This window comes from Bombina bombina, chromosome 5 (genome assembly GCF_027579735.1).
Source record: "Bombina bombina isolate aBomBom1 chromosome 5, aBomBom1.pri, whole genome shotgun sequence".
NCBI lineage: Eukaryota > Metazoa > Chordata > Amphibia > Anura > Bombinatoridae > Bombina > Bombina bombina.
The window spans coordinates 458406490-458432330 of record NC_069503.1 but is presented as its reverse complement, the minus strand read 5'-3'; the positions used below and the strand labels follow the sequence as shown (position 1 = coordinate 458432330).

Sequence of the window (25841 nt, the reverse complement as noted above, 5' to 3'; positions counted from 1 at the left end):
GTATGTTGCAGTATTTACTATTAGCACTTAAAGCTGTGTTTGAGATTTGTTTGGTAATATATTGTGTACATGCTAAAAAAGAAAGCTACTTTATTTTGTACCCTAAACAACACTGGCACTATTACTTTTTTTTTGTATAATTTGCCGTTCATTTGCAAATAGAGACAGAAAAATAAAAAATGGAAGTAGAAGTCAAAATTAAAACATTTAAAAAGACGTTATAGGACGAAATTAAAGTGAATGTAAAGTTTAATGAATAAGTGCCAGTATCTAAAAATATGATCCTCTGTCCACATCTTCTGCTGTAGTTAGCACTGCGATGACAAATCTGACATCCTCTAATCATTGCGTTGCCCCACGAGCTGAACGCCAAAGGGGGCACGCAACGATTGGAGGAAGCCGGATTTGTCATCGCTGTGCTGACTGCAGCAGGAGAAGCGGGCGGAGGATCGCCCATCTGCTTTCCATAAAGAAAAGGTAAGTATTTAAAAAAAAAAAAAAAAAAAAAGCTTCAATGTAAAGTTTAATGAATGAAAGTGCCCATGTTTTTAAGAGTACCGGTATGTTTAGATACCAACGCTTATTCATTAAACCTTTACATTCACTTTAATATGTTCAAATTTGTTAGAGCATGCCATTTTAGCCCCAATTTGTTAGAGCATGCCATTTTAGCCCCAATTTGTTAGAGCATGCCATTTTAGCCCCAATTTGTTAGAGCATGCCAATTTAGCCCCAATTTGTTAGAGCATGCCAATTTAGCCCTAGCGAAACTGCAATGCTAGAATAAGAACCAAAAAAAAATTATAGAAATTATCACATTAAATATATTGCTCTGATTGGCTCTGATTGGCTCAGTCACTGTATCCGCTTGGGACCAGCATTTCTCTTTTGCTCCTAAGCGGTACTTTTAACTATGTGTTTTTATCCATGTTTTGGGGGTTAAACAACATAGCATTGCAGGATTGCTTGTGCTAAAATGAGGTGCTATAACTAAGTGGGAACAAAAAACTTTCCAGTTTACGTCTGTCAAATTTACCTCTTTTTCTTTGTATCCTTTGTTGAATACTGAGGTACTCTCAGGAGCCTGCATGTGTCTTGAGCACTATATAGTGGAAGTGTTTGCAGCAATGTTTGTATTAATGTTAGACATAACGTGCTAAAAAAAAAAACCTGCACACTCCTCAGTGTGCTTTCATGTAAAGGAGCCAAGTTTGAAGAAAGGATACCAAATGAAGGAGATGTAAATTTGAAATAAATTTTAAAGTCTCTTTCTTAAATTGCTTGCTCTGTCTGAATCTTAATTTTGACTTCTATGTCCCTTTAAATAAGTTTAAGTTCAGTAATTAGTATTATTACTATTTTATATTTCTAGAGCACCGCAAAATTCCCTAGCGCAGTGCACTATTTTATTTAACACAGTCACTGAAATATTAAACACAATTAATCTTTCTTTTTTCTGTGTATATTTTTATAGGTGTTGACTCCATGCTTTTTACCAGTGAATTATGAATTGGTAAGTAGACTATCTTTACTCACTCAAAATTAGGAATCAGATGGTTTAATCTAAAGAACATGAAACTGATTTGGTTTGAAATACAAATTAATTGGATATGAAACAGTGCTCATATAGTACAAACAAATATGTTAAATTAACGTAAGCATAAAAAGAAATTGATTGTGTAAAACACAGCAGAACAACTTACTTGTTTTCTTGCAAAATTAGCACTTAGAATTTCTCATTGTAGCCACTGCCCTCGGTGAGGTAAGATAGCTGACATCTTTTAAATTTAAGTTGCATTCTGCCTCTACTGAGCATGAGCAAAACAGACTTACTTACTGTTACTCTAGAACAGGGCTCGACAAACCCAGGAGTCTGTGAGCCACTGGCACATTGGAACATTACAAGTTCTAATTTTTTAGATAACTGGATGGTAACTCAATCAGCAGTGGCAATTCTACAACCCAGCTGTACGACTGCTGCTACTGATTGCTGATCCCAAGCGAAACTGATGGTGAGCCATTTTTGTTTTTTTACTGTTAATGAGCTTAACCCCTTCGATGAGCATTGCGGCCTGTAGGCTCATGACGACCCCTTTTCCTCATGATGGGGGGGACTGACAATCAAACACTGTTTTTGGCGATCCCCCCCCCCACACCTCTGGCCGGGGATCGTTGGTAGTCTAGTGAAAGTGCTTGTGATGTCACAGAGGGACTGAACCAGGATGCACCAATAGCTGCAAGGGAGCTGCATGTGGAGAGGTTCTTCAAATCCTCAATCTCAGCTCCCTTAGCAGCTACAAACTTCCCAGACCCCTTATTTGAAAGATAATTACCTGCACTTTCAATGCAAAAAGCAAATGGTTTTAAAATAAAGTAAAAAAACAAACAAAAAACAACACATTGAGATTTGCTTGGGGATGTTACATTATATGTACAGTAAATAAAAACTGGTATTTCTAGAGACCCCTGATAAACTTTATTTTCTAGTAGACAAGTCCCTCTCTTAAAAATTACATTTCTCTTGTTAAGTGTATTCAGTCCACGGGTCATCCATTACTAATGGGATTATATCTCCTTCCCAACAGGAAGTTGCAAGAGGATCACCCAAGCAGAGCTGCTACATAGCTCCTCCCCTCACATGTCATATCCAGTCATTCTCTTGCAACTCAACTAGATAGGTCGTTGTGAGAGGTCTGTGGTGTTTTTTATACTTAGTTTATTTCTTCAATCAAAAGTTTGTTATTTTAAATGGCACCAGAGTGTGCTGTTTGTTCTCAGGCAGTATTTGGAAGAAGAATCTGCCTGCGTTTTCTAAGATCTTAGCAGAAGTAACTAAGATCCACTGGCTGTTCTCGCACATTCTGAGGAGTGGGGTAACTTTCAGAAAGGGAATAGCATGTGGGGAAATCCTGCAAACAAGGTATGTGCAGTAAATTATTTTTCTAAGGAATGGAATTGACTAAGAAAATACTGCTGATACCGATGTAATGTAAGTACAGCCTTAAATGCAGCAGCGACTGGTATCAGGCTGATGAATGTATGTACAATAAGTTATTTTCTAAGGAATGGAATTTGACTAAGAAAATACTGTTAATACTGAAGTATTGTATAAGCCTTAACTGCAGTAGAAGCGACTGGTAGCAGGCTTATTAATAACACTACCTAACTTTTAAAGTGTATGTTTAAAACGTTTACTGGCATGTTATTCGTTTTTTTGTGAGGTACTTTGGTGATAAATCTTTTGGGGCATGATTTTCCACATGGCTGTTTATTTCTATATAGAAACGATTATCTGAGGTTTCCCACTGTTGTAATAGGAGTGGGAGGAGCCTATTTTAGCGCTTTTTTGCGCAGTAAAAATTCAGTTTCAGTCTTCCTGCTTCTTCTTCCTTGATCCAGGACGTCTCTAGAGAGCTCAGGGGTCTTCAAAAGTCATTTTGAGGGAGGTAATCAGTCACAGCAGACCTGTGACAGTTTGTTTGACTGTGATAAAAACGTTAATTGTTAAATTGATTATCCGTTTTTGGGTATTAAGGGGTTAATCATCCATTTGCTAGTGGGTGCAATATTTTTCTAACTTAATACATTTACTGTGAAAATGTGGTTGCTATAACTGATTTGGTTCATTGTTATTTCAACTGTGACGTTTTTTTGTGCTTCTTAAAGGCGCAGTAGCGTTTTTTATATTGCTTGTAAATTTGTTTGAAAGGACTTTCCAAGCTTGCTAGTCTCATTGCGAGTCTGTTTAAACATGTCTGACACAGATGAATCTGTTTGTTCACTATGTTTGAAGGCCAATGTGGAGCCCCACAGAAATATGTGTACTAAATGTATTGATGTCACTTTAAATAAAAGTCAATCTATATCTGTAAAGAAATTATCACCAGACAACGAGGGGGAAGTTATGCCGACTAACTCTCCTCACGTGTCAGTACCTTCGCCTCCCGCTCAGGAGGCGCGTGATATTGTGGCGCCAAGTGCATCAGAGAGGCCCATACAAATCACTTTGCAAGACATGGCTGCTGTTATGACAGAGGTATTATCTAAATTGCCTGAATTAAGAGGCAAGCGCGATAGCTCTGGGTTAAGGACAGAGCGCGCTGATGATGTGAGAGCCATGTCTGATACTGCGTCACAATTTGCAAAACATGAGGACGGAGAGCTTCATTCTATGGGTGACGGATCTGATCCAGGGAGACCGGATTCAGAGATTTCTAATTTTAAATTTAAGCTTGAGAACCTCCGCGTATTGCTAGGGGAGGTATTAGTGGCTCTGAATGATTGTAACACGGTTGCAATTCCAGAGAAAGTATGTAGGTTGGATAGATACTTTGCGGTACCTGTGTGTACTGACGTTTTTCCTATACCTAAAAGGCTTACAGAAATTATTAGCAAGGAGTGGGATAGACCCGGTGTGCCCTTTTCACCACCTCCGATATTTAGAAAAATGTTCCCAATAGACGCCACCACACGAGACTTATGGCAGACGGTCCCTAAGGTGGAGGGAGCAGTTTCTACTTTAGCTAAGCGTACCACTATCCCGGTGGAGGATAGTTGTGCTTTTTCGGATCCAATGGATAAAAAATTAGAAGGTTACCTTAAGAAAATGTTTGTTCAACAAGGTTTTATCTTACAGCCCCTTGCATGCATTGCGCCTGTCACTGCTGCTGCGGCATTCTGGTTTGAGTCTCTGGAAGAGGCCGTTCGCACAGCTCCATTGGATGAGATTATGGCCAAGCTTAAAGCACTTAAGCTAGCTAATGCATTTGTTTCTGATGCCGTTGTACATTTAACTAAACTAACGGCTAAGAACTCCGGATTCGCCATCCAGGCGCCCAGAGCGCTATGGCTTAAATCCTGGCCAGCTGATGTGACTTCTAAATCTAAATTGCTTAATATTCCTTTCAAAGGGCAGACCTTATTCGGGCCCGGCTTGAAAGAAATTATTGCTGACATTACTGGGGGTAAGGGTCATACTCTTCCTCAGGACAGGGCCAAGTCAAAGGCCAAACAGTCTAATTTTCGTGCCTTTCGTAACTTCAAGGCAGGAGCAGCATCAACTTCCTCCGCTCAAAAACAGGAAGGACCTGTTGCTCGCTATAGACAGGGCTGGAAAACTAACCAGTCCTGGAACAAGGGCAAGCAGGCCAGAAAGCCTTCTTCTGCCCCTAAGACAGCATGAAGAGAGGGCTCCCTATCCGGAAACGGATCTAGTGGGGGGCAGACTATCTCTCTTCGCCCAGGCTTGGGCAAGAGATGTCCAGGATCCCTGTACGTTGGAGATCATGTCTCAGGGATATCTTCTGGATTTCAAAGCATCTCCTCCACAAGGGAGATTTCATCTTTCAAGGTTATCAGCAAACCAAATAAAGAAAGAGGCATTTCTACGCTGTGTGCAAGACCTCTTAGTAATGGGGGTGATCCACCTAGTTCCGCAGACGGAACAAGGGCAAGGGTTTTACTCGAATCTGTTTGTGGTTCCCAAGAAAGAGGGAACCTTCAGACCAATCTTGGACCTAAAAATCTTAAACAAATTCCTAAGAGTTCCATCATTCAAAATGGAAACTATTCGAACCATCCTACCCATGATCCAAGAGGGTCAATACATGACCACGGTAGACTTAAAGGATGCCTACCTTCATATTCTGATTCACAAAGATCATTATCGGTACCTAAGATTTGCCTTTCTAGACAGGCATTACCAGTTTGTAGCTCTTCCCTTCGGATTGGCTACGGCCCCGAGAATCTTTACAAAGGTTCTGGGCTCACTTCTGGCGGTTCTAAGACCGCGAGGCATATCGGTGGCTCCGTATCTAGACGACATCCTGATACAGGCGTCAAGCTTTCAAATGGCCAAGTCTCATACAGAGATAGTTCTGGCATTTCTGAGGTCGCATGGGTGGAAAGTGAACGTGGAAAAGAGTTCTCTATCACCACTCACAAGAGTCTCCTTTCTAGGGACTCTTATAGATTCTGTAGAGATGAAAATTTACCTGACGGAGTCCAGGTTATCAAAGCTTCTAAATGCTTGCCGTGTCCTTCATTCCATTCCACGCCCGTCAGTGGCTCAGTGCATGGAAGTAATCGGCTTAATGGTAGCGGCAATGGACATAGTGCCATTTGCGCGCCTGCATCTCAGACCGCTGCAATTATGCATGCTAAGTCAGTGGAATGGGGATTATTCAGATTTGTCCCCTCTGCTAAGTCTGGACCAAGAGACCAAAGATTCTCTTCTCTGGTGGCTTTCTCGGTCCATCTGTCCAAGGGTATGACCTTTTGCAGGCCAGATTGGACGATTGTAACAACAGATGCCAGCCTTCTAGGTTGGTGCGCAGTCTGGAACTCCCTGAAGGCTCAGGGATTATGGACTCAGGAGGAGAAACTCCTCCCAATAAATATTCTGGAGTTGAGAGCAATACTCAATGCTCTTCTAGCTTGGCCTCAGTTAGCAACTCTGAGGTTCATCAGATTTCAGTCGGACAACATCACGACTGTGGCTTACATCAACCATCAAGGGGGAACCAGGAGTTCCCTAGCAATGTTGGAAGTCTCAAAGATAATTCGCTGGGCAGAGTCTCACTCTTGCCATCTGTCAGCGATCTACATCCCAGGCGTGGAGAACTGGGAGGCGGATTTTCTAAGTCGCCAGACTTTTCATCCGGGGGAGTGGGAACTTCACCCGGAGGTCTTCACTCAACTGATTCATCGTTGGGGCAAACCAGATCTGGATCTCATGGCGTCTCGCCAGAACGCCAAGCTTCCTTGTTACGGATCCAGGTCCAGGGACCCGGGAGCGGTGCTGATAGATGCTCTGACAGCCCCTTGGGTCTTCAACATGGCTTATGTGTTTCCACCATTTCCGATGCTTCCTCGACTGATTGCCAAGATCAAACAGGAGAGGGCATCGGTGATTCTGATAGCGCCTGCGTGGCCACGCAGGACCTGGTATGCAGACCTAGTGGACATGTCGTCCTGTCCACCATGGTCTCTGCCTCTGAGGCAGGACCTTCTAATTCAGGGTCCTTTCAATCCTCCAAATCTAATTTCTCTGAGGCTGACTGCATGGAGATTGAACGCTTGATTCTATCAAAGCATGGCTTCTCGGAGTCGGTTATTGATACCTTAATACAGGCTCAGAAACCTGTTACCAGAAAAATTTACCATAAGATATGGCGTAAATATTTATACTGGTGCGAATCCAAGAGTTACTCATGGAGTAAGGTTAGGATTCCTAGGATATTGTCCTTTCTACAAGAGGGTTTAGAAAAGGGCTTATCTGCTAGTTCGTTAAAGGGACAGATTTCTGCTCTGTCTATTCTTCTACACAAACGTCTGGCAGAAGTTCCAGACGTTCAGGCTTTTTGTCAGGCTTTGGCTAGGATTAAGCCTGTGTTTAAGACTGTTGCTCCGCCGTGGAGTTTAAACTTAGTTCTTAAAGTTCTTCAAGGTGTTCCGTTTGAACCCCTTCATTCCATTGATATTAAGCTGTTATCTTGGAAAGTTCTGTTTTTGATGGCTATTTCCTCGGCTCGAAGAGTCTCTGAGTTATCTGCCTTACATTGTGATTCTCCTTATCTGATTTTCCATTCAGACAAGGTAGTTCTGCGTACTAAACCTGGGTTCTTACCTAAGGTAGTTTCTAACAGGAATATCAATCAAGAGATTGTTGTTCCATCACTGTGTCCTAACCCTTCTTCAAAGAAGGAACGACTCTTGCATAATCTGGACGTAGTCCGTGCCCTGAAGTTCTATTTGCAGGCAACTAAAGATTTTCGTCAAACTTCTTCCCTGTTTGTCGTTTACTCTGGACAGAGGAGAGGTCAAAAAGCTTCGGCTACCTCTCTCTCCTTTTGGCTTCGTAGCATAATACGCTTAGCCTATGAGACTGCTGGACAGCAGCCTCCTGAAAAAATTACAGCTCATTCCACTAGAGCTGTGGCTTCCACCTGGGCCTTTAAGAATGAGGCCTCTGTTGAAAAGATTTGCAAGGCTGCAACTTGGTCTTCACTTCAGACTTTTTCAAAATTTTACAAATTTGACACTTTTGCTTCTTCGGAGGCTGTTTTTGGGAGAAGGGTTCTACAGGCAGTGGTTCCTTCAGTTTAAAGTTCCTGCCTTGTCCCTCCCATCATCCGTGTACTTTAGCTTTGGTATTGGTATCCCATAAGTAATGGATGACCCGTGGACTGAATACACTTAACAAGAGAAAACATAATTTATGCTTACCTGATAAATTTATTTCTCTTGTAGTGTATTCAGTCCACGGCCCGCCCTGTCTTTTAAGGCAGATCTAAATTTTAATTCAAACTACAGTCACCACTGCACCCTATGGTTTCTCCTTTCTTGTCTTGTTTCGGTCGAATGACTGGATATGACATGTGAGGGGAGGAGCTATGTAGCAGCTCTGCTTGGGTGATCCTCTTGCAACTTCCTGTTGGGAAGGAGATATAATCCCATAAGTAATGGATGACCCGTGGACTGAATACACTACAAGAGAAATAAATTTATCAGGTAAGCATAAATTATGTTTTTGTCTGTATAGTTAGGTGATCAGAATGGTAACATTTAACACCCTGCAAGAAGAAAAAAAGTGCTTTTATTTCTGTACGGCACCTGGGGGCTTTTCTAATCTATATTATAACACCCAAAAGCCCGTATATCATCAAGGGTAGCCACGTGAAAAAGGGGCCTAATTTAGTAAAGTGATGAAAGTAACAGCAGTGGTCACTTGGCCATTCTCAGTATTATTTACTAAAATCTCAGAAACAATTATAAATTTTCTTCTTAAATGGGGAGAGTCCACAGCTGCATTCATTACTTTTGGGAATTCAGAACCTGGCCACCAGGAGGAGGCAAAGATACCCCAGCCAAAGGCTTAAATACCTCCCCCACTTCCCTCATCCCCCAGTCATTCTTTGCCTTTCGTCACAGGAGGTTGGCAGAGAAGTGTCGGAAGATTAAAGATAGTGTCTTATGGAAGGTAATACTCTTCGAAATGGGACTGGAGTTTTAAGTAATCCTGTCTGCCTCTCAGTGAGAGCATGGATGAATGTTAGAATGCAGGGATGGTCTTTCTGTGAAACCATCCCGACTCATGTTAACAGCTCCTTAGCAATCAGCGTTGACGAGTTTCGCTGCCTGCTTTCTTCACTCAAGTCCATGTCAGAAGCGAGGCTACTATCTGTCACACTTGAAGGGCCGTGTTCCTGTTCCACGACGTAGATTCCGGTAAGATCCTTTCATTTTACTTTTGATGTGTGAATGTAATGTAAAAAAAGAAGTCAGGGTCTCAGTGGGACTCCTTTATCTTTATGGAATCAAGGGTTAATATCTCCTAAGGGGGGTTATTGAACAGGGGGGCTTTAATCATGTTTGTTATGTGATTCTGTCTGCTAATGTGTAGTGGCGCTTGGGCTCGTGGCTATATCGGAACATAACATCCTTTTTTTGTCAGGCTACTCAGATCTTGTGTCCTTGGCATGCTTTTCTCTGGCCTGCACGGTGTACCTTGTGACTAGGCATGGTCACGTTCTGCACTCCATTTCCGTATTCCTGACCGCGTGGCGATGGAGAGAGTCTGTTTTGCTAGTTGTCTGGGTCTCAGGAGGTGGTGAGTGCCCCAGCCATTGGGGGTGTAAGGTGCATTTTTTTTTCTTCTATCCATAATTTCTATCTAAGTTATGGAGGATTCAGATTTTTTGGAGACGGATGTCTCTGATTCAGATTCTACATCTTGCAAAGAGCATGAGATGGCCCGGGTAATCCATGCCCATCAGTTATGTTCTGAATGCCGCTTTAGAGTGCTCTCTTCTCCCGCAACAGGGAACTTAGAGTCCGCCGAGCCATCTGTCCCTGGGGATCCCACATCCCGTGAGGCGCATGCCCTAGAACCTTCCTTAGCTACGCAAGCATGTGTCTCTAATGCTGTTACCCCTTCTCCGGAAGGCGGCTTGTTCCCTCCAGAGGTTACTGCACGGTTCTGCATGGCCATATCTATGGCTTTGGCGCATTTACAGCTTCCTGGGAGGGAGGTGTTGATGAGATACTATCCATGTTCTGTTAACCAGAGCTCAGCAGGCGTGGGATCGTCTTGGTCAGATCAGCCATCTGGGAAAGGGGTTTCCTCTGAAGCTTCAGGGGCCCAAACCTCGTGGTCGTCAGTTGCCCTGGCGGAGGTAAGTCTTGCTTTTCGTTATAGACTGGCGCACCTTCGTGTTCTTCTGCAGCATGTTTTGGCAGTGCTGGAGGATCCCGATCCTAATAAGTTGAGGGATTCTCGGTCTTCTGTTCCAGACGGCAAGCTGGGTTAGACGTGGGGGGATGAAGTTAATCTCCTTGTCGTCTCCAATTTACTTTCTTTTTGGGGTATCTTATTGCAGTTCTGAGCTTCGGGAGAATGGGGTCTCTGATTGGCTGGTCCTATTAGTCTGCCTATTCTTCTTGGGCGTTCACCTGCGGGTGCTGCCCTCCTTTTCTTTGATCCGGTTAGGATGTATTTTATTTCTTTTTGAGAAGCTCATGTCTGTTTTTTCCGTTGGGAAACATTTCTTCCTGGAATTTGATACTAGCAATTTTGTGGTCGCTTGGGCACTTCCGCAGAAGTTGCATGTTAAGGTGTTAGTACATTGTTATGTCTATATTTCCTTTTGTCGATTCCTATTGGGGTTTCGATTTTTCTGTGGTCTGGGTCAGTTCTGAGTGCCCTACGTAGCAGGCTGGTCCTGGTCGGGCGCTTTTTTCTGTTTCTTAAGGTCTATATCATCCACGTTGTGCCGGTATAACTGGCTGTCCTGGTTGGGTGGTGAGTTGCTCACTCGGACGAGGAGTTTGTTATACCCTGGTTTCTCTTCAGATCGAATAAAGCTTTCGCCTTTACTAAAGATTTCCGTGGAGAGGAACATCCATGAGTTTTTAAAAATGTTTTGAGGATCTGCCCCTTGTAGGGCTAAAGCATGGCAGAGGAGGCCTTTCGTTCCTAGACATCAGGCTGGTTCTCATTTTTTCTTTTGGGTGGGGCATCAGAGGGATTGTACTCAGTGCTCATTGTCCTGTTCCTGATTATTGGCGGGGTTCCAGAAACAGGTCCTGCTAAAGATTACGGTGGGGTTCCAGAGGTCCGTTGGTCTCGGAGCTAGGGTTCTCCATTCCCAATGGACTGGAGGTTTAGATGACTCCTTGAACATCTGGGGTACCAGGTTTTGGGGCCTTGATGACGGTAACTCTTCCTTAAAGGGTCGAGGTGTCTTAGGCTTCTTTTTTCCCCTTCTTGGGGCTGGTTATTGAGTCATCTGTTCAGGAAGTTCGGGCATTTACGGCCTTTTTCTTCCTCCTACTGTTACTCTCTGCTCCCATGGTTTTGGGGCTATGGAGAATACATTTGTCTCTGTTTTTTTCCTGGAGCTGCCCTTACTTAAGATGTCTCGGTTTTGTCTGTTGTTTGCCAGGAATTGTGAGGCTCGTCCATTGTTAATTCCTTGAACTGTGGGGGTTTCTGGGAGGTTGATCCTGAAGGGATTGTTTCGAGACTTTTCTATCTTCTCAAACTGGATTATCTAGTTTTTAGCTCTATTACGGCTCATTAGTATTTGGACTTTGGGGTGTTGTCCCTCGAGCCTTTAGGTGATATGGTCTCTGTCTTTGGAATGCTTAGTGAATGTCCAGTGTCCAAGCACCTTTGGATGTGGCTGTGGTTGCATCTCCTTGGGTACGGGTTCTCTGTATGAGGCATCCCTATGGTTCCTTAGGGGTTACTACCTTGTGGCTGGCTCCGGTTTCCGGATGTCCTTTTTTCCCGGACATGTTCTTGTCTTGGATATCCGACCAAATCTCTTAAATGGGTCTTGGGCGGTTCAGTCCTTCCGGTTCTGAGACTTCCACTTGCCCTTTCAGGGGGTTTGGTTTTTCTCTTATCGGAAACTTGGAAGTAGCCTGATGGGTAGTTTAGCTGCCTAGCAAGCGGGAGATTGCAGTCACAATCTGTTGCAGCTATCTGCACCTTAAAAGTGTGATCTATGGCTGTCTGTTTTTCTAGTGGGCCGGCTGTTGCAGCCGGATAGTTCCCCTACAATTGGAATCTGTGATGGTATAAAACAAACACACAGAAGGGCGCCTCCTAGTGTAATAGAATACAGATGGTGTACAAATATGTGATAACAGATGTTCAGGTACTCACAAGTGTGGCAGCACTCACTCGTGCTTAGTAGTGCATACTGGAATCTCACAGTGTCCCAGCTCACTGTTCTTTTCCCACAGGTCTCAGTCTAGGCTGTAGTCTCCAACCGCAAACAAACATGGACAGGCTTTCAGTCAATGCCTTTACCGTCTGTCTGCTGCCGCACACTCCATGCCTGTGAGCGGTTATATTTGTCTTTCTCCTCCCCTTAGGGAGATTGGGGCATACCACAGTATCCACCTAGTGCCCCTGAGGTCTTCCTCTGTTCAGTGGGGTCCCCCCTTCTTTGCGTGCAGGATGTCATAAAGGGTTGGATTCTGGTATTGTGCCGTCGCTGTTGTTTCAGTGTAGTTTCTCTTTTGCCTGGGAGTGTCCCTTCTTGTAGGGTAAGGATTTGTGTCTGGGTCCTGGGACCTGAGCTTGTCCTATGTTCTGTCATAGCTTAGTTGGTTAGCATGCCATTCTTGTTAGCAAATGGTGGAGTGTGCTCTACCCGTCAGTACCGTTCAATTTAGTTCCCCTTCTTTTCCTTTCTGAGGATCTGGGTGGTCCGGGGAATGGTTTCTTTCCCTGCTATAGGACATTGCCAGTCGCTTTGGTGCTGAGTCCGTTGCCTCGGAGTGGGGGTCAGAGGTCTGTCTGCTTGGTTGAGCCTTGACCGCGTATCTTACTTAGCTCTCCTACTTCCTTGTGTTTACTGGGAGGGAGTGGGTTTCTGCACTCCTTCGGAATTTTCCTCTGTGGGAGTCCTAGTGCAGTCCCTAGCTTGGTTGGCTAGTGTTAACGGCTGGAGTCTGCTAGACTTCTGTAGCCGAGGGAAGCCTGTGGCTTTATCTGGAGCACGATAAGATTTATGGTGAGGGATGCGGTCTACCTTGTCTCTCTAGGTCTCCAGGGTTGGGACGTTACATGGTCCCTTGGACTTCCATTCAGATAGGGGTAGGTTTCTCCCCCCCCTCCCTTCTTTGTTCGGTCATTGGAGTTCGTTCTCTATGCGTTTTTGTCCTGTTGCAACCTTGGTTTGCTCTTGGAGTTCGGCTAGGGTTCTTTTTACCATAGCTTGCTGGTCTTTGGATCTCTGTTAAGTTCTTATTTTTCTCCCTCTTCCCTTTAGGGGGTATGTGGAGGTCCCCTTCCCTCGGGTCGGGGGTAAGTTTAAGTGTGGGCTTAGAGCCTGAGGGACTTGTCTCCTCTGAGGCTTTGTGTTCGGTGGAATCTTCTGATTCTGAGCGGTCTCTAACTAAGGCCTTGCTGGTTTTAATTGATGGGCAGTTACCTGGTCCTTTCAGGTTTTATCCTTCTGTTTCTGGTGAAGCAGTTGTTTTTTGTCAGGTGTTTGGGTAATTTCAGGCTGTGGTGCCCTCAGAATGGGCCGCATCAACTACCCGCCCCTTTTTTTTGCATACAGTGTCCTCTATAGCTTGGGTATTGTTGTCCCAAAAGTAATGAATGCAGCTCTGGACTCTCCCTGTTTAAGAAGAAAAACTTAATTTATGCTTACCTGATAATTTTCTTTTTTTCTGACGGGGAGAGTCCACAGCTCCCCGCCCACATTTTCATATGGGGCGGCCGTTTATTTATTTTTTATTCTTCTGGCACCCTTTTTACCCTGATATTTCTCCTACTGTTCCTTGTTCCCTTGGCAGAATGACTGAGGGATGAGGGAAGTAGGGGGAGGTATTTAAGCCTTTGGCTTGGGTGTCTTTGCCTCCTCCTGGTGGCCAGGTTCTGAATTCCCAAAAGTAATGAATGCAGCTGTGGTCTCTCCCCGTCAGAAGAAAAGAAAATCAGGTAAGCATAATTTGTTTGTTTTTGTTTGCCATGAATTATGAATATAATAATGGCGTATTCTAAATCTGTTTGGCCTGGGGAAAAAGCAATATATAATTTTGTGTGGGTCACTTACTGAAATTTGACTTACAATTGGGGTTTAAATGTATGTAGCAAAAAATGTTCCAAATTGGCTCAGCACTGGGGGGGTGGGGGGGGGGAACCTTAGCAGAATAATATTGCCCAGGGATATTTTCCCCCCAGTATAATGGCCTTTTAAGGCAGTTTATTCTCAAATAAAGAAAGGGGGGGGGGCATGATTTTTGTTTTGGCAAATAGGCAATAATATTTTTGTCTCTTCACGAATGAGTACGACTAAACTCAATAAGTTTCAATTTGTAAAATGTAAGTAGCTGTGCTGACATTTTCAAATGGGAATTAGTTTGAAATCATTACATTTCCTCAGAAATTACTTATTTAAAGGGATAGAAATGTAAAAAATTAAATGTGCTTGCGTTAATTTCAGTTTTAATTATAAGCATTTTTGCAATATACTTCCATTATCAAAAATGATTCTAGTAAAATATATTACTGTTTACTTTCATTCAGGTGGTGAGAGTCCACGATCCATTACTCCTGGGAATTACTCTTCCCTAAAACTAAGAGGAGGCAAAGATTGCCAAACCCTTCCCACCTCACCAGTACCTCAGTCTTGTCTTTACCTCCGCTGGATGTTGTTGAAGAATGAAGATGCGCATTTGATTCTTCAGAGAGAGGGATTCTCAGATCAAGTTGAAGCCCGTTTCCCCTCAGAGTACAAGTTGCTTTTTGGAGGGATCGATTTGGAGTATTGGAAGCGACATATATGTCACCGGTGCAGTTTTTGTCACAAGCCTTGCCATAGGGGTGGAAGGGACTTTTCTTCTGCCTCTTTGTTCATCGATATACTTATATTCTGAACCAGTTCCTCTGCTGTTATGTTTCAGCACTGGTCTTAGCTTCCTACTATATTACGTATTTTAGCGCACGTTGACGCACACCTGCCTTCAGCCTGATAGAGTGCATACTTTTTTGCGCCCTTTTCTATTATATATGATGCAAGTTTGATGCCCACTTCATTTTACAAATGTGCTGTCTGAAAGCAAGATGTACTTGTCTTGTATTTGTGATTTATAAAATGATCAGTTCTTAAGAGTTTCTTCCAAGTTACATTTTTAGTAATATCTAATGAGGATATGACTGTTGCTTGACTTTTAGAAGATTTTTTTTTAATCCTTTTTATGTTTATATGTGCAAATGCTTTCTTTTGTGATGTCTTTTGTCATCATTCATTAATGCTAGAGTATGTGTTTAACTGTTCTTTCTAGAAGAACATTATGGCTAGAATCTTGGTCTGCTGACATAATTTCTAATTCTAGACTTTTAACTCTTTCTTTACAGAGAGAGACTGTATTTGGTTCTGGTTTACTTTCCATTATTTCTATGATGTATGGAGGTTAATGAGCTTTTCTGCCTCAGGAAAAGAAGCCTAAGGGGGGTATAGCTAAAGCTCAGATTTGTGTTTTGTCCTTTTCGTAAGAACAGGGCTCAGGAATCTTTCCTCTTTCCAGCGTTCCTTTGTTTCCATCTAGAAATATATAGAATAGCATTTTTAAAATACTAAACCCTCTGCTTCATGTGAATTCTAATCTAGAAACTCTGAACAAGTTTCTCATGTTCCTAATTTTGAAATTATCTGCAAGGTTAGTTTATGTTCAAAATAGATTTTAAGGATGTTTACCTTTTTATATTCTTATTTTAGGAACATCATTGGTTTCTGGGGTTTGCTTTTTTGGACAGCATTTTCAGTTTGTTGCTATTCCGTTTAGTTAATGAGTTTCTTATACAGGCTTGTTAGTGTGTGAGGAATTTTTAATTAAAGGTCTGGAAAGCCTTTAGTTCTAGGTATTCGTTCAGGGATTTTTCTTGGCATTCTTTTAGAATTATTGCCTTTTTTACTGGTTGGTTTGGATAAGGGTTTATCCGCCAGTTCTGTGAAAGGTCAGTTTTCTGTACTTTTTTAGTTATGTTCCGTTAGAAGATTACTAATCTTCCTGACATTCATGGTTTAGTTGAAACATTGCCTAGAATTAATATTATCCAACTTTTCCTCCTTGGAACCTTAATTTGGTTTTGAGGATCGTACAGGTCCCTTATTTTGAGCTTATGCATCTGGTGGATATTAAACTTATTTCTGGAATTGTTTTGTTTCTTTTAGCTATTTCATCTGCTAGAAGCGTTTCTGAGTTTTCTAGTATTTTCTTGTGTTTTCTGATTTAATCTAGATGAATTTCTTCTCATTCTACCAGATCAGTTGCCGCTTCTTGGGCTTTTTAGAATGTTTTATCAGTGGACCAAATTTGCAAGTCAGCAACTTAGTCTTCTCTGCATATTTTTTTTTTTTTTACCATTTTGATGTTTTTACTTCTTCTGAGGTAGCCTTTTCTCCTGTTAAGTGTAGTCAGTCCACGGGTCATCCATTACTTATGGGATATTAACTCCTCCCTAACAGGAAGTGCAAGAGGATCACCCAAGCAGAGCTGCTATATAGCTCCTCCCCTCTACGTCATACCCAGTCATTCTCTTGCACCTAACTAATCGATAGGATGTGTGAGAGGACAGTGGTTATTAAAACTTAGTTTTTATTTCTTCAATCAAAAGTTTGTTATTTTAAACGGCACCGGAGTGTGTTGTTTTTTCTCAGGCAGCATTAGAAGAAGAATCTGCCTGAGTTTGTGTATGATCTTAGCGGACGTAACTAACATCCATTTGCTGTTCTCGGCCTTCTGAGGAGCGGGGTAACTTCAGAACAGGGGACAGCGGGCAGGGTTTACCTGCAAAGAGGTATGTTGCAGTATATTATTTTCTAAGGAATGGAATTGACTGAGAAAATACTGCTAATACCGTTAAAATGTAAGTACAGCCTTAAATGCAGTAGTAGCAACTGGTATCAGGCTGTTATGTATGTATGTTGGCACTGAGGTATTTCTGGGGAATGGCACTTCACTAAGAAAATACTGTATACATATAACTTATAGCCTTTCTGCAGTGAGAGCGACTAGCAACAGGCTTTTTAATATCATTTCATATATTAAAACGTTTACTGGCAGGTTAATCGTTTTTTTCTCTGAGGTACTTGGTGAAAAAATTTTTTGGGCATTATTTTCCACTTGGCTATCGTTTATTTTAAATAAAGTCAGTTTATTCAGCTTCCCCACTGTTGTATTATGAGTGGGAGGGGCCTATTTTGGCGCTTTTCTACGCAGTAGAAATTCAGTCACAAATTTCCTTATTCTCCCTGCATGATCCAGGACGTCTCTACAGAGCTCAGGGGTCTCCAAAACTAGTTTTGAGGGAGGTAATCACTCACAGCAGACCTGTGAGACTGTGTGTTGACTGTGTTTAAAACGTTTATATTTTATTGTTATACGTTTTTCCGGTATTAAGGGGTTAATCATCCATTTGCTAGTGGGTGCATTCCTTTGCTAAATCAATACATTTACTGTAAAAAATTGTTTTCTATAACTAATCCGGTTATTTGTTATTTCAACTGTGCTTCTTAAAGGCACAGTAACGTTTTTTATATTACTTGAAAATTGTTTGGAAAGTATTTTCCAAGCTTGCTAGTCTAATTGCTAGTTTGTTTAAACATGTCTGACACAGAGGAATCTCTTTGTGCAATATGTTCTAAGACCAATGTGGAGCCCAATAGAAATTTGTGTACTAATTGCATTGATGCTACTTTAAATAAAAGCCAATCTGTACATGTCAAGAAAATTTCACCAGACATCGAGGGGAAAGTTATGCCGACTAACTCTTCTCACGTGTCAGTACCTGCATCTCCCGCTCGGGAGGTGCGTGATATTGTGGCGCCAAGTACATCAGGGCGGCCATTACAAATCACTTTACAGGACATGGCTAATGTTATGACTGAAGTTTTATCTAAATTGCCAGACATTAGAGGTAAACGCGACCACTCTGGGGTGAGAACAGAGTACGCTGATAATGTTAGAGCCATGTCTGATACTGCGTCACAAGTGGCAGAGCATGAAGACGGTGAGCTTCATTCTGTAGGTGACGGATCTGATCCAAATAGACTGGATTCAGACATTTCAAATTTTAAATTTAAGCTTGAGAACCTCCGTGTACTATTAGGGGAGGTATTAGCGGCTCTGAATGATTGTAACACGGTTGCAATCCCAGAGAAATTATGTAGGCTGGATAGATACTATGCGGTACCGGCGTGTACTGACGTCTTTCCTATACCTAAGAGGCTTACAGAGATTATTACCAAGGAGTGGGATAGGCCCGGTGTACCCTTTCCCCCCCCTCCTATATTTAGAAAAATGTTTCCAATAGACGCCACCACACGGGACTTATGGCAGACGGTCCCTAAGGTGGAGGGAGCAGTTTCTACTCTGGCTAAGCGTACCACTATCCCGGTGGAGGATAGCTGTGCCTTTTCAGATCCAATGGATAAAAAGTTAGAGGGTTACCTTAAGAAAATGTTTACTCAACAAGGTTTTATATTACAACCACTCGCATGCATTGCGCCTGTCACGGCTGCGGCGGCATTCTGGTTTGAGTCTCTGGAAGAGACCCTTGAATCAGCTCTATTGGATGAGATTACAAACAAGCTTAAAGCCCTTAAGCTAGCTAATTCATTTATTTCTGATGCTGTAGTACATCTAACTAAACTTACGGCTAAGAATTCCGGATTCGCCATTCAGGCGCGCAGAGCGCTGTGGCTAAAATCCTGGTCAGCCGATGTGACTTCTAAATCTAAATTGCTTAACATACCTTTCAAAGGGCAGACATTATTCGGGCCCGGTTTGAAAGAAATTATCGCTGATATTACTGGAGGTAAGGGCCATGCCCTGCCTCAAGACAGAGCCAAACCAAGGGCTAGACAGTCTAATTTTCGTGCCTTTCGTAACTACAAGGCAGGAGCAGCATCAACTTCCTCCGCTCCAAAACAGGAAGGTTCTGTTGCTAGATTCAGACAGGGCTGGAAACCTAACCAGACCTGGAACAAGGGCAAGCAAGCCAGAAAACCTGCTGATGCCCCTAAGACAGCATGAAGTGAGGGCCCCCAAACCGGAAACGGATCTAGTAGGGGGCAGACTTTCTCTCTTCGCCCAGGCTTGGGCAAGAGATGTCCAGGATCCCTGGGCGTTAGAGATCATATCTCAGGGATATCTTCTGGACTTCAAACCTTCTCCTCCAAAAGGGAGATTTCATCTTTCAAGGTTGTCAACAAACCAGATAAAGTAAGAGGCGTTTCTACGCTGTGTACAAGACCTTTTACTAATGGGAGTGATCCACCCGGTTCCGCGGTCGGAGCACGGACAAGGGTTTTATTCGAATCTTTTTGTGGTTCCCAAGAAGGAAGGAACCTTCAGACCAATCTTGGATTTAAAGATCCTAAACAAATTCCTAAGAGTTCCATCGTTCAAAATGGAAACTATGCGGACAATCTTACCCATGATCCAAAAGGGTCAGTACATGACCACAGTGGATTTAAAGGATGCCTACCTGCACATACCGATTCACAAAGATCATTACCGGTACCTAAGATTTGCCTTCCTAGACAGGCATTACCAGTTTGTAGCTCTTCCCTTCGGGTTGGCTACTGCCCCAAGAATCTTTACAAAGGTTCTGGGTTCTCTTCTGGCGGTACTAAGACCGCGAGGAATATCGGTAGCTCCGTACCTAGACGACATTCTGATACAAGCGTCAAGTCTCCAAACTGCCAAGTCTCATACAGAGTTTGTACTGGCATTTCTAAGGTCACATGGGTGGAAAGTGAACGAAGGAAAGAGTTCTCTATTGCCACTCACAAGAGTTCCCTTCTTAGGGACTCTTATAGATTCTGTAGAAATGAAAATTTACCTGACAGAAGACAGGTTAACAAAACTTCTAAATGCTTGCCGTGTCCTTCATTCCATTCCGCACCCGTCAGTGGCTCAATGTATGGAGGTAATAGGCTTAATGGTAGCGGCAATGGACATAGTACCCTTTGCACGCCTGCATCTCAGACCACTGCAATTGTGCATGCTGAGCCAGTGGAATGGGGATTACTCAGATTTGTCCCCTATGCTGAATTTGGATCAGGAGACCAGAAATTCTCTTCTATGGTGGCTTTCTCGGCCACATCTGTCCAAGGGGATGCCCTTCAGCAGACCAGATTGGACGATTGTAACAACAGACGCCAGCCTGATAGGTTGGGGCGCTGTCTGGAACTCCCTGAAGACTCAGGGATCTTGGTCTCAGGAGGAGAGTCTCCTTTCCATAAACATTCTGGAATTAAGAGCAGTTTTCAATGCTCTTCTGGCTTGGCCTCAGTTAGCAACTCTGAGGTTCATCAGGTTTCAGTCGGACAACATCACGACTGTGGCTTACATCAACCATCAGGGAGGGACAAGGAGTTCCCTAGCGATGATGGAAGTCTCAAAGATAATTCTCTGGGCAGAGTCTCACTCTTGCCACCTATCAGCGATCCACATCCCAGGCGTGGAGAACTGGGAAGCGGATTTTCTAAGTCGTCAGACTTTTCATCCGGGGGAGTGGGAACTTCATCCGGAGGTTTTTGCCCAAATACTTCGGCGTTGGGGCAAACCAGATCTGGATCTCATGGCGTCTCGCCAGAACGCCAAACTTCCTTGTTACGGATCCAGGTCCAGAGACCCGAGAGCGGTTCTGATAGATGCTCTGACAGCACCTTGGGCCTTCAACATGGCTTATGTGTTTCCACCTTTCCCGTTGCTTCCTCGATTGATTGCCAGGATCAAACAGCTGAGAGCATCGGTGATTCTAATAGCGCCTGCGTGGCCGCACAGGACCTGGTATGCAGACCTAGTGGACATGTCGTCCTGTCCACCATGGTCTCTACCTCTGAGACAGGACCTTCTGGTGCAGGGTCCTTTCAAACATCCAAATCTAATTTCTCTGAAGCTGACTGCTTGGAGATTGAACGCTTAATTCTATCAAAGCGTGGATTCTCGGAATCAGTGATTGATACTTTAATACAGGCTAGGAAGCCTGTCACCAGGAAAATTTACCATAAAATATGGCGCAAATACTTGCATTGGTGCGAATCCAAGAGTTACTCATGGAGTAAGGTTAGGATTCGTAGGATATTGTCTTTTCTACAAGAAGGTTTAGAAAAGGGTTTATCCGCTAGTTCGTTAAAGGGACAGATCTCAGCTTTGTCCATCCTTTTACACAAACGTCTGTCAGAAGTTCCAGACGTTCAGGCTTTTTGTCAGGCTTTGGCCAGGATTAAGCCTGTGTTTAAAACTGTTGCTCCACCATGGAGCTTAAACTTAGTTCTTAACGTTTTACAGGGTGTTCCGTTTGAACCCCTTCATTCCATTGATATCAAGCTGTTATCTTGGAAAGTTCTATTTTTAATGGCTATTTCCTCGGCTCGAAGAGTCTCTGAGTTATCGGCCTTACATTGTGATTCCCCTTATCTGATTTTCCATTCAGACAAGGTAGTTCTGCGTACTAAACCTGGGTTCTTACCTAAGGTAGTTACCAACAGGAATATCAATCAAGAGATTGTTGTTCCATCATTGTGTCCTAACCCTTCTTCAAAGAAGGAACGACTTCTGCACAATCTGGACGTTGTCCGTGCTCTGAAATTTTATTTACAGGCAACTAAAGATTTTCGACAAACTTCTTCCCTATTTGTCGTGTATTCTGGACAGAGGAGAGGTCAAAAGGCTTCGGCCACCTCTCTTTCTTTTTGGCTTCGTAGCATAATACGTTTAGCCTATGAGACTGCTGGACAGCAGCCTCCTGAAAGAATTACAGCTCATTCTACTAGAGCTGTGGCTTCCACTTGGGCCTTTAAGAATGAGGCCTCTGTTGAACAGATTTGCAAGGCTGCAACTTGGTCTTCACTTCACACTTTTTCCAAATTTTCCAAATTTGACACTTTTGCTTCTTCAGAGGCTGTTTTTGGGAGAAAGGTTCTTCAGGCAGTGGTTCCTTCCGTGTAAAGAGCCTGCCTGTCCCTCCCGTCATCCGTGTACTTTTAGCTTTGGTATTGGTATCCCATAAGTAATGGATGACCCGTGGACTGACTACACTTAACAGGAGAAAACATAATTTATGCTTACCTGATAAATTCCTTTCTCCTGTAGTGTAGTCAGTCCACGGCCCGCCCTGTTTTTTATGGCAGGTCTAAATTTTAAATTATACTCCAGTCACCACTGCACCCTATAGTTTCTCCTTTCTCTTTTGGTTTTCGGTCGAATGACTGGGTATGACGTAGAGGGGAGGAGCTATATAGCAGCTCTGCTTGGGTGATCCTCTTGCACTTCCTGTTAGGGAGGAGTTAATATCCCATAAGTAATGGATGACCCGTGGACTGACTACACTACAGGAGAAAGGAATTTATCAGGTAAGCATAAATTATGTTTTTTAAGGTTGTCCATCAGGCAGTTGTCTCAGGTTGATTTGTTTTTGCCTGTTGGTTGTTTTTAAATTGCCTTTTTTAGGCTCTATTGAGGTTGTGGATTTAGCTTCTTAGTGAAAAAAAATGTTTTTAAATCCCTATGTTTTGTTATTACTAATTTTCTCCATAGCTTGGGTATCAGTTGGAGTAATGGACCATGGACTCTCACCACCTGCATGAAAGAAAGCATAATTTATGCTTACCTGATAAATTAATTTCTTTAATGGTTATGAGAGTCCACCCTGTATTTTTCTGGGTTGTTGCCCCCCCATTTTTTGTGCACATCTTTTTTCCCTGCTCCTATTTTGTTTGCTCTTATTAATTTCCCTTCCTCTTTGTACTTGGCTATAAGTTAGGCTGAGGTACTGGTAAGATGGGAGGGGTTTTATAGAGTTCTTGGGGTTTTTGAATCTTTGCCTCCTCCTAGTGGTAGGGAAGAATAATTCCCAGGAATAATGGATCGTGGACTCTTGCCACCATGAAATAACAGGTATTTATGAGGTAAGCATAAATTATGTTTTTCTGCAGCATACCCACATATCCTGTGAGGGCCCCTGTGCGCCAGTATTCAAACACCACAGCTTCTCAGAGTCAGCATTAGCTTGTATGACACACAATACGTTTTCATAAGCAATACACACTGCTGCCAGCTTTCTGAGATGGTATTGGGATTAAATACTGGTGCATGAGCCTTCACAGGATATGTGTGTATGCTGCAGACAAACAGTAATCACTTTTTACTAGAAGCATTTCTTCTAATGGAAGTATATTGCAAAAATGCTTATATTTCAAACTGAAGTGCCCCATGCACATTTCAATTTTGACCTTTCTATGTCTTGAATCATTTTATTTTTTTCTGCTATGTATTAGGTAGGCTTTTACAAGCTTAAAGGGACAGTCTACTTGAAAATGTTTGTTTAAAAAAATAGATAATCCCTTTATTACCAATTTCCCAGCTTTCAATAACCAACACTGTTATATTCAATAACAGGAGTGAGCACAGTGTTATCTATATGACACATTAAAGGAACACTAAACCCACATTTTTTCTTTCATGATTCAGATAGAGAATACAAATTTAAACAACAATTCAATTTACTTCTTTTATTTATTGTGCTTCATTTTTTAGATGTCCTTAGTTGAAGAAACAGCAATGCAAATGAATGAGCCAATCACAAGAGGCTTCTATGTGCAGCAACCAATCAGCAGCTTTTGAGCCTATCTAGATATGTTTTGCAGCAAATTATATCAAGAGAATAAAACAAATTAGTTAATAGAAGTAAATTAGAAAGTTGTTGAAAATTGCATGTTCTTTCTAAATCATGAAAGAAAATGTTTAAGTTTCATGTCCCTTTAACTAGTAGTGTCTAACTGTGAAAAACTCAAAAAGCTAGGTTTAGCTTTCAACAAAGAGAACAAAGCAAATTTAATGACAAAAGTAAATTGGAAAGTTGTTGCCCTATGTGAATCATGAAAGTTTAATTTTGACTTAACTGTCCCTTTAATAAAATACTTAAAAAGGGACACTGAACCCAAATTTTTTCTTTTGTGATTCAGATAGAGCATGTAATTTTAAGCAACTTTCTAATTTACTCCTATTAGCAAATGTTCTTCATTCTCTTGGTATCGTAATTTGAAAAGCAAGAATGTAAGTTTAGATGCCGGCCCATTTTGGTGAGCAACCTGGGTTGTTCTTGCTGATTGGTGGATACATTCATCCACCAATAAACAAGTGCTGTCCAAGGTTATGGACTTTCTTTTTCAAATAAAGATAGCAGGAGAACAAAGAAAAATTATAATAGGAGTCAAATAGAAAGTTGCTTAAAATTGCATGCTCTATCTGATTCACGAAAGAAAACATTTGGGTTCAGTGTCCCTTTAAAGCATTGATAAAAGCTATAAAATTAGAATTAATTACTTTAAATAAGAAAATATAAACTGTGTTGAAAAATGTGATTCAATGTTTTGGTAGACTGATTAAAGGCCTATTCAAAGGCTTATGCTATCAGTAAAAAATGTGGCTTGGCCTTTGCACCCTGCATATTTTTAACTAGTTGGCAAAACATTGTACATACCTGCTCTGTTTCCAGGCTGTCATGAGTAAGATACATTTATTATTGCGGCTGTCAACAGTTTCTCTGGGTTGTTTTGTTAGGAAATCTTTTTATTTAGGGTTACCATTAGATTAATATTATCTGGGGTTTTTTTTTTCTTCAATTGATATTACATTCACAAATCCTTTTAAAAAAATCAAGATATTTTTTTTTATTATATAGTTCCATAAATTAGTTGCATTTTTTTGTATTCTATATATTGCCTATGTACATTTGCTTTTATATTTACAAAAATAGTTGTTCAGTAATAATTGCACTATAGTATTGTATAGTTGCTTACTGGATTTCACAGTTTAGTTCAGACTGTGTGAAAAATTCAGACACTCCTGAAGGCTAAAGTGAATTCCTTTCACCTTTTAAGGACCAGAGGAATATGTCCTTAAAATTATTAAAGGGGCAGTCAAGTAAAAATTAAACTTTCATGATTCATATAGGGCCTGCAGTTTTAAACAACTTTCCAACTTTCTTTTATTAACAAATTTGCTTTGTTCTCTTGGTATTCTTTGTTAAAAGCTAAACCTAGGTAGGCTCATATGCTAATTTCTAAGCTGAATATACCACTTGTGCAATCATAACACAAATTATTGTAAAAGCTTCTCTTAGATCCCCTTAGATTGGAAATAGCAGACATACATGGCTTTGCCATTTTTGATAATTAGAAGGCTGCTTTCAAATTCCACCTTCGCACCACAATTCTGAAATTTCAGTCAGTGAAGGGTTTAATTAGTTAGTTGGTAAGGGGTATAGTATAGTACTGTAGGTATTATCCTCCTACTTGACACCACCCTGATTCCTCCCAAACAGCTCTCTTCACCACCCCACCCACACTCATACCCACCATTTTAAGTACTGGCAGACAGTCGGCCAGTATGCAGTTTAGGGCTTTGTTTCCCCCAGCAGTGTAGAGATTCCTCCTAAACCCTCTCACTAATGGCAGCCATCAATTTATTTTTTATGATTTTATATATATATATATATATATATATATATATATATATATATATGTTTATTTTTATTTTTCTGGGAGTGTTTTTGTAACAGTGTGTAGTTTTGGTTATTTTTAATAACATTGTGATGAATTTCAGACTCCTAACCAAGCCCCAAAGTATCAATATGAAAATTGGTGTATTCTGTCCCTTTAAATCTCTGCAGACTTCTCACACTGAACACTGCTTCATATCTTTCCCTATTTTTTAACTGACAACAGCAGCAAAACACTTCACTTTATACTAGCAAAATAGCCGTGGCTAGCATTGTTATCTGCCCACTATAAACTAACGCC

The 25841-nt window shown here is 41.9% G+C and overlaps 1 protein-coding gene and 1 non-coding gene across 2 annotated transcripts in view; both read left to right on the top strand.

Moving 5' to 3' along the window:
* TNS3 (tensin 3) overlaps positions 1–25841 on the top strand; it is a 588043-nt gene that overhangs the window by 171063 nt on the left and 391139 nt on the right. The window contains exon 4 of the mRNA XM_053714333.1: positions 1475–1513. Coding sequence (XP_053570308.1) covers positions 1475–1513 — 39 coding nt within the window. The remainder of the gene's footprint in view (positions 1–1474; positions 1514–25841) is intronic.
* Positions 10833–10947, top strand: LOC128661862 (U5 spliceosomal RNA). Its single transcript, XR_008402642.1, has one exon. It is a non-coding gene; the product is annotated as a U5 spliceosomal RNA (small nuclear RNA).